The sequence below is a fragment of the Salvelinus namaycush genome, chromosome 20 (assembly GCF_016432855.1).
Source record: "Salvelinus namaycush isolate Seneca chromosome 20, SaNama_1.0, whole genome shotgun sequence".
Classification (NCBI taxonomy): domain Eukaryota; kingdom Metazoa; phylum Chordata; class Actinopteri; order Salmoniformes; family Salmonidae; genus Salvelinus; species Salvelinus namaycush.
The window spans coordinates 18,050,539-18,060,197 of record NC_052326.1 but is presented as its reverse complement, the minus strand read 5'-3'; the positions used below and the strand labels follow the sequence as shown (position 1 = coordinate 18,060,197).

Here is a 9,659-nt window from a genome sequence, read left to right as displayed (position 1 = left end):
AACCACAAAGACATGGAAAAACATACTTCACATTTATATAATAGCAAAAATGTGATTTTATTAGACACTTTAAGCTTTGACATTGGTACAATGGTTTCAGACAGTTTATTTCAATAAATTACTGCACATCACCCCTGCATCCATTCAGGTGTTGACATAGTGGGCCGACACTTTACTGACATCTTCTGACTGACCATCTAGAATTCCTGCTCTCTGAAGAATATTCTCATAAGGAAATAGCAAAACAAGTGCTTACAGACAATTAGCCTATAAAATGGCTAAACATATGCATACATTACAAACATGTAATTCTGTTTAAACTGACATTCACAGTATCTGGTTTTGTCAGCCCAGTTTACCCAGGCCTGTAGACAGGGGGCATTTCTCCTAAGGTTGGAAGGGGTACATTTCACAAGTTTCCCAACAGTAAGCTGTTGATAGAATTTAGAGGTGTTCAGTTTGTACCAGTCAACAATTCCTCAATAATAAAACATGTTTTTGTACCATTATCATAATGATGATTATTATTATCAGTATTATTATATATGTGATGACAAAGGCTAAATACTGGCCATTCCCTGTGTGCGCACACACACACACAACAGTGAGACATGACAGCAATCAAACAGTATGACAACGGTCTCAAAATGCCCTCCTGGTAAGAATTCCACATTCCCTTTTACAGAGTGGCAGGTTCATGGTACAGGATAACATACTGGGATGGAAGGGTGGATAACAAATTATTCTAGGAATTGGACCACATTCATAACAAATGTGTATTCAAAGGATCTGGACCTTTAGTTGGACAAATAAAGAATAATGAAAACAAATGGAGTTGAGGCACCGTGGAGGATCTAGTCCCTAAACCAAAAGGCAACTGAAGTGCAGCAGCTTGTTGGTAGCAGGTGTTGGAACTAGTTCTGGGAACAGAACAGAAAACAACATTTTCAAGGAACAGTATCAGAACAAAAGTGATCTACACTGTTCCTGAACAGAACCGTTATTTTAAAAGCATGGGAATCGGTTAATAACGTTCTTTTACGTTCCGGCAAAAAATGCAACAAAGCAGCTATGCAAAGCCCTCACTCTGTCACTCAGAAACTTATTCCAGTGTCTGCCTGTCAGCTGGTAATCTTTACCAGTGTGTGCACGCGTGTAGGCTACCTACCCCTCCCCTCCGAAGAATAGCCTACAGAAATTACAAGCAAGATTCAGAAATTAGGGAGAGAGATTTTTAACTAGAGAAGAATGTATTAACTTTTTCAATGTTAGTTAAGGATACTATAGTTATCACGTTTCACATTGGATTTATTAACTACAAATAGGCAAGACATGTTTTTATTTTAATTCTGGTGCCACTCTGCACAGCTTGTTAGCTAGCTAGCTCTGGTCCAACGTTAAGCCAACTCTCTGAAGTTCAAAGACATTCAAAGTTCCTCCATAGAAGCCACTCTTCCGTAGGTTTAATTTTGTGGGCCTAATTCATATAAATGCATGTAACAAACAAGATGCCCAGCGCTTCAAACCAAGCCTCCTCTGATCTCTCTCACTACACCAAAAAATTCAGTCGCATCTCGCGCCTTACACGTCTGTCCAATGAATGTTAAAAAAAAACTATAGCTTACCCGCTCCATAGCAAGCTGCTCTATCCGCACTAATTGTTGAAGTCATTTAATATTGGAGTAAATAAAAAATAATAAATCAGATGTTTAAAAGGGAACAGTAGGGAACGATATAAAATCAGTATTTTTTGGGGTTCAAACCGGTTCAGAACTACATTTCTTGTTGGTCGGAACAGTAAAAACAAAATAAGGAAAAAAAAGGTTCTGTTCAGAACAAAACAAAAGGAACAGAAATGTGGTTCTTACCCCTGGTTGGTACAGTGCTTTCGGAAAGTATTCACAGCCTTTGACTTTTTTCACATTTGGTTGAGTTACAGCCTGAATTTAAAATTGATTAAATGTTGATGTTTTGTCACTGGTCTACACACAATACCCCATAATGTCAAAGTGGAAATATGTTTTTAGACATTTTTACAAATTCATAAAAATAAAAAGTTGAAATGTCTTGAGTCAATAAGTATTCAACCCCTTTGTTTTGTCAAGCCTAAATAAGTTCAGGAGTAACAAGTCACATAAGTTGCATAGACTTGTGTGTTTAACATGATTTTTGAATGACATACCTCATCTCATCCACACATACAATTATCTGTAAGGTCCCTCAGTCAAGCAGTGAATTTCAAACACAGATTCAACCACAAAGACCAGGGAGGTTTTCCAATGCCTCACAAAGAAGGGCACCCATTGGTAGATTGGTAAAAAGATCCTACGGTTAAGTTATTAATTACACTTGGGATGGTGTATCAGGCATCGTTCCTAACTCAGTTGACGGAGAGGAAGGAAACCCCTCTGGCGACTTTAAAACAGAGTTTAATGGCTGTGATGGGAGAAAACTGAGGATGGATCAACAACATTGTACTTACTCCTCAATACTAACCTAACTGACAGAGTGAAAAGGAACCCTGTAAAGAATATTTAATATTCCAAAACATGCATCCTGTTTTCAGTAATACTGCAAGGAATGTGGCAAACCAATTAACTTTTTATCCTGAATACAAAGTGTTATGTTTGGGGCAAATCCAATACAACACATTACTGAGCACCACTCTCCATATTTTCAAGCATAGTGGTGGCTGCATCATGTTATGGGTATGCTTTAATCGTTAAGGACTGGGGAGCTTTTCAGGATAAAAAAGAAATGGAATGGAGCTAGGCATAGGCAAAATTTGAGAGGAAAACCTGGTTCTGTCTGATTTCCACCAAACACTGGGAGATGAATTTACCATTCAGCAGGACAATAACTTAAAACAAAAGGCCAAATTACATTGGAGTTGTTTACCAAGAAGACAGTGAATGGTCCTGAGTGGCCGAGTTACAGTTTGAAAGTAATTTTCCATAAATTTGCAAACATTTCTAAAAACATGTTTTCACTGTCATTATGGGGTAATTGTGTGTAGATGGGTGAAAATATATTTAATCAATTTTGAATTCAGGCTGTTACAAAACGTGGAATAAGTCAAAGGGTATGAATACTTTCTGAAGGCGCTGTAGTTAGTACCTTGACAGGTGGAAGAGACTTGACATTCCATGGCTATGTCAGAAATGAGTCGCATTTCCTGATTGGGATTTCTTACATTCCTATTGGGTTACATGTACCGAGTCTGTGTTTCCAGAGGTCATTTATGATGAGTACAAAAGTGCTTAAACATCAAAAACCTAGATTCATATCCCAAACACTTCCTTGTCGTAGGTGTTACCATATCACGTACCAAAATAAATAAAAATTAAAGCTTCCTTCATAAAATACCAGTAAATATGAGTTATGGTTTAAGGCCATGACGGGCAGCATTTGCGTTTGTCAAACGACATTCAAGTGCAATAAAGTGTTCCATGGTATGACAAAGAGTGTACGATAGCTCTCACAAATCTCTGCTATACTACGAGTCCCGTTTGTGGTTTCTTTGATCATGCAATAAGGCACCGCAGTTGAAGCTGGTAAGTAGAGGCTTTTAAAAGAGAAAAAAATACCATCACTCCGTTCTTTGTCATGCACAGAATAAATTCAAATACTCTTTGTAAAAGTTATATAATATATATGAAAACTCTTATGTACAGTTAATCTTCCCATGGTATATCTCTCTTTCGCTCTCTTTCACACATTACTGTAAAATATTCCCTACATTTGCATGCTTCAAATGCAAGTCACATTTGGAGCTAGGATTGGTTGACACCTCCCAGGGGAAGGTTTTAAGTATGTACATCTGATACGCTCAAATGGGACGCCACCCACACAAGCTCTGCCTTCAAACCTCTGGATGCCACCCCCCTCCCAGCTCCCGCTCTGTTAGTCCAAACAGGGGAGGGGATCAGATCTTGGCCTCTCTGTTTGAGGTAGCAGTTCCCAGTGCAAAGAACAAGTCCACTCAGGGCTAGTGAGTCTATTAGTGTCAGGGTGGGGAGGGCCTGCTAGTCGCTGGCGCTCCTGAGGGGGGTGCTGTCACTCTGGGAGGCTCTGGGAGTGTGTCCGTTGGACAGTAGAGTCTGTCTGAGCTCTGGCTCACGATCCGTGTCCAGTGTGTCTTGGCGTCTTACGGGGGCGAGTTTCACCGGCTTGTGGAAGGCCTCCTCCTGGGATGGGGAGCACACTAGAGTTGTGTGTCCCGTCCTGTTCACTGAGGAACCTGGGAGAGAACAGAGAGAGAAGAGAACGCCACGTCAGCCAGTCACTGCACATACACTTATCAAGACATCTATCTGTACAGCGCTCAAGGCTATGGGCTATGGAATGCATCCATATTGCTACGTTTACATGATGAAGCGTAGATCGACATTCCAACCATCAAAATCCTCCCAGATGGTTCCTTGCCAAAAGTTACAGGATCCCGGGACAAGACCCATCTTGCTCCTCTGTGAGTGTGGCAGCGATGGGAACTCAAGGCTGTTTTTCATTTTACTTAAGGTGGGAGGTATCCTCAGGCTGTTCAGCCTCCCAACTACAGTAGAATACACTCTCAAATATAGGCCGCAGACTATCCATCATATTCCCTTCATGGTAGTTCATCATGGCAGGGTCATCTACACAACTAAGGGCTCCAACCACAGGTTCTCCAGCATTCCCCATCCTGTCCTCAACAGTATGGAATAGGAAGCTCGCTCTGGGATCCTGAGTGGCGCAGCGGTCTAAGACACATCTCAGTGCTTGAGGCATCACTATAGACACTTTGGTTCGAATCCAGGATGTATCACAACCGACCGTGATTGGGAGTCCCATAAGGCAGCACAGAATTGGCCCAGCGTCGTCTGGGTTTGGCCGATGTAGGCCGTTATTCTAAATAAGAATTTGTTCTTAACTGACTTACCTAGTTAAATAATGGTTAAAAAAAACAACCTTTTCTGTTGTGGTGGTTTCTCTGTGATGGAAATTCAGGTGGCGAGGCATCCCTTCTGACTCCGTTGGGGATCTCGTTGCAGAGGGGTCCCGTGTCCACCCCTAGGGGTACAGGTACACTGTAGTCCATGTGGTGGGGGTGGGGGTGTTGTTGGTACTCCAGGCCTACAGGTCCCAGCCCCTGGGTGAGGTAGTCGAAGTCTGTCTTGGAGTAGCTGTTTCCGTTCTCCATACACTCTGTACACACTACAGCCCCATTGTAACCTACACCAGCAAATAAAGAAAACATCATTATTAAGACGCCTACACTTTCCCACAATTCCATGAATTTAGAGTACACGTAAAGCAAACATTCCTTGATGTTAGATAAAAAATGACTTTGAGCGGTCCAGCAGTTCAGTCATGGAGGAGAATTGGTGGTTCATATGGGAACCAAGCTGAAGACTTTACCTGTGTTGTCTATGTGTCCGTTGAGCTGAGGTCCAACGCTAGCCTCCACGCGGATACATACGTCCTGGCGCTCCGAGAGGGTCCCCTGGGAGGACAGGTAGCTAGGGACGTCCGGGGGCACGATTGTCTCATCTGGGATGGGAGGAGAGGGGACATATAACATTAGCACCAACACAAACTACAGTCAACACCAGAAAATGGATGGTGAACAGCCATTTCCTGTGATAAGTATAACTATATGAGAGCCCTCTCACCGGTGTTGGTTACGCTGCACTCCTCGCTCTTCTTGCGCGTCTGGTAGATGATGCACACCCACACCAGCGAGGTCACCACGATGCTGGTCACCACAGCGATGACGATGATGCCCATAGTGACAATGCTGGGGCCGGACGGGGCGGCGCAGCCGGTCTGGCGCTGGCGGACACTCAGCTGGCTGTGGCTGCGCTTTGTGCCCAGCGTGTTAGACATAACGCACGTGTACCTCCCAGCGTCCTCTAGGGCGGCGCTGCCGATCACCAGCAGCTGGTTGCCAGGGGTGAAGTGGTGTCGGTCGGAGGAGCGAAGGGGCTCGTCGTTCCTCAGCCAGGTGATTTTGGGTGGGGGGCTGCCCAGGGCCTTACACTGCAGGGCTACAGTCTCCCCCACCACCACACTACGGTCCTCCAGCTCTTGGGCCAGGTGGGGCGTCGCTGTAGACGGGAGGGAAAGGTCAAAATCTAATAATCCCACTAGCGCAGACAGGTCATTCCAACTCTACTCATTACTTCAAACAACATTTTGACAACTGGTGATGAACAAAACGTGATGGACTAAGACAGTTGATACATTAATGTACACTACTGTAATAGAGCTGAACCCGGTGTTTCCCAGATAACTTCTCAGTGTTACCACTGAACAGTGTGTCTTATAGGGGATTTATAGCATTTTAAATAATTAGGAACTTAAGCTAACCACAAGCGTTTTGCAACTACATAGCATGTCAGTTAACCTTTACCCTAACCCTTTTCCTAACCTTAACCAAAGTAGGTTAACTACGTAAAATATCCTAACCGCTACGTCCATTCTCCTAAATGCTATATTCATTATTCTAACCGCTAAGTCCATTCTCCTAAATGCTACATTCATTATTCTAACCGCTAAGTCCATTCTCCTAAATGCTACATTCATTATTCTAACCGCTGCGTCCATTCTCCTAAATGCTACATTCATTATTCTAACCGCTACGTCCATTCTCCTAAATGCTACATTCATTATTCTAACCGCTAAGTCCATTATCCTAAATGCTACATTCATTATTCTAACCGCTACGTCCATTCTCCTAAATGCTACATTCATTATTCTAACCGCTACGTCCATTCTCCTAAATGCTACATTCATTATTCTAACCGCTACGTCCATTCTCCTAAATGCTACATTCATTATTCTAACCGCTGCGTCCATTCTCCTAAATGCTACATTCATTATTCTAACCGCTGCGTCCATTCTCCTAAATGCTACATTCATTATTCTAACCGCTGCGTCCATTCTCCTAAATGCTACATTCATTATTCTAACCGCTGCGTCCATTCTCCTAAATGCTACATTCATTATTCTAACCGCTAAGTCCATTCTCCTAAATGCTACATTCATTATTCTAACCGCTATGTCCATTCTCCTAAATGCTACATTCATTATTCTAACCGCTGCGTCCATTCTCCTAAATGCTACATTCATTATTCTAACCGCTGCGTCCATTCTCCTAAATGCTACATTCATTATTCTAACCGCTGCGTCCATTCTCCTAAATGCTACATTCATTATTCTAACCGCTAAGTCCATTCTCCTAAATGCTACATTCATTATTCTAACCGCTACGTCCATTCTCCTAAATGCTACATTCATTATTCTAACCGCTAAGTCCATTCTCCTAAATGCTACATTCATTATTCTAACCGCTACGTCCATTCTCCTAAATGCTACATTCATTATTCTAACGCTACGTCCATTCTCCTAAATGCTACATTCATTATTCTAACCGCTAAGTCCATTCTCCTAAATGCTACATTCATTATTATTCTAACCGCTGCGTTAATTCTCACAAACGCTAATGACGCAAAACAAGCAGTTCGGGCTGTCAATGACAGTGGGCATATCGTGTACATAATTCTAATGAGTGTTTTGTGGAGGCGCGACCAAAATTGAAAGACAAACGCAACACTGTTTTGTCAATCACCTATCGATTATCACGTTGGAATCAATCGTGCGAGGTTGTATGTCCTGTTAAAACTAACACAACTCAAAAACCACACGTAACCTGGGAATAATGTGTAAATCACTGTCTAGAGGACATTTTGAAGTGTTGCATTTTGATTCAAGTGTGTCACCAACGCAGTAAGTGTAAAGCAACACTTTTGTTAATCACTTCCATCAATTTCACGCTGAAATCAATAGAACAGGGGAAAATGTTTCGGTGTAGCGCTGTTTAAACTAACACTATTCAAAGGCCACAAGGAAACTTGGAATAACCTATACATGGTTGGTTAGATAAGAATTTGTAGGAGGCTTCTATCTATATTTTGGAATGGCAGATGTTGATTTTGGGAGGCTGCCATCAAGGAAAATAAAACAAATTACTTTTTCTGTTAGTTGATTTCAACGAATTACGTTGAATCCATGTATTTTTATAGAGAGCACACAGATTTATCCGTTCCATTTGAGAAAGAAAATGATAGCTACGTTCTAAGACCTGTGTCATCGTGTTGACTAAAAACTTATATACTTTGGAGTATATAAGTAATAATTCCCCCCAAGGTGTAATTCCCCCCAATTAGGTCAAACCGTCAGCTTAAACTCAGTTTTTCACAATTCCTGACATTTAATCAAAGTAAAAAAAATCCCTGTTTTAGGTCAGTTAGTCTCACCACTTTATTTTAAGAATGTAAAATGTCAGAATAATAGTAGAGAGAATGATTTATGTACAGATGAACGTGGTACCTTCAGGCGTTTGGAAATTGCTCCCATGAATGAACCAGACTTGTGGAGGTCTACACATTTTTTTCTGAGGTCTTGGCTGATTTCTTTTGATTTTCCCATGATGTCAAGCAAAGAGGCACTGAGTTTGAAGGTAGGCCTTGAAATACATCCACAGGTACACCTCCAATTGACTCAAATTATGTCAAAGCCTATCAGAAGCTTCTAAAGCCATGACATTATTTCTGGAATTTTCCAAGCTGTTTAAAGGAACAGTCAGCTTAGTGTATGTACACTTCTGACACACTGGAATTGTAATACAGTGAATATGAAGTGAAATAATCTGTCTGTAAACAATTGTTGGAAAAATTACTTGTGCCATGCACAAAGTAGATGTACTAACCGACTTGCCAAAACTATAGTTTGTTAACATGAAATTTGTGGAATGGTAGAAAAACGAGTTTCAATGACTCCAACCTAAGTGTATGTAAACTACCGACTTCAACTGTACATATACATACATACATACATACACACACACACAGAACAAAAATATAAACGCAACATGTAGTGTTGGTCCCATGTTTCATGAGCTGAAATAAAAGATCCCAGAAATGTTCCGTATGCACAAACAGCTTGTCTCATTTTGTGCACAAATTTGTTTACATCCCTGTTAGTGAGCATTTCTCTTATGACAATATAATCCATCCACCTGACAGGGGTGGCATATCAAGAAGCTGATTAAACAGAATGATCATTACATAGGTGCACCTTGTGCTGGGGACAATAAAAGGCCACTCCAAAATGTACAGTGTTTTCAGACAACACAATGCCACGGATGTCTCAGGTTTGAGGGAGCATGCAATTGGCATGCTGACTGCAAGAATGTCCACCAGAGCAGTTGTCAGAAGAATTGAATGTTCACTTCTCTACCATAAGTCGCCTCCAACGTCGTTTTAGAGAATCTGGCAGTACGTCCAACCGGCTTCATAACCGCAGACCAAGTGTAACCGCGCCAGCCCAGGACCTCCACATCCGGCTTCTTCACCGTCGGGATCTTTCAAGACCAGCCACCCGGACAGCTGATGAAACTCAGGAGTATTTCTGTCTGTAATAAACTAATTCTGATTGGCTGGGCCTGGCTCCCAAGTGAGTGGGACTATACCCTCCCCATCCATGGCGTGGGAGGGGATGGCTGCCGTTTTACGGGCTCCTAACCACCTGTGCTATTTTGTGTGTTTCTTTGCATTGTTTGTAACTTATTTTGTACATAATGTTGCTGCTACTGTCTCTTATGACCGAAAAGAGCCTCT

General features: G+C 41.9%; 1 protein-coding gene across 1 annotated transcript in view; it reads right to left on the bottom strand.

Moving 5' to 3' along the window:
• Positions 1–3,075: 3,075 nt before the first annotated feature.
• Positions 3,076–9,659, bottom strand: part of LOC120065615 (leucine-rich repeats and immunoglobulin-like domains protein 1) — a 30,912-nt gene continuing 24,328 nt past the window's right edge. Inside the window, exons 15-18 of the mRNA XM_039016673.1 lie at positions 5,652–6,086; positions 5,398–5,529; positions 4,948–5,211; positions 3,076–4,240 (exon numbers count right to left, since the gene is read on the bottom strand). Coding sequence (XP_038872601.1) covers positions 4,026–4,240; positions 4,948–5,211; positions 5,398–5,529; positions 5,652–6,086 — 1,046 coding nt within the window. The 3' untranslated portion in view covers positions 3,076–4,025. The remainder of the gene's footprint in view (positions 4,241–4,947; positions 5,212–5,397; positions 5,530–5,651; positions 6,087–9,659) is intronic.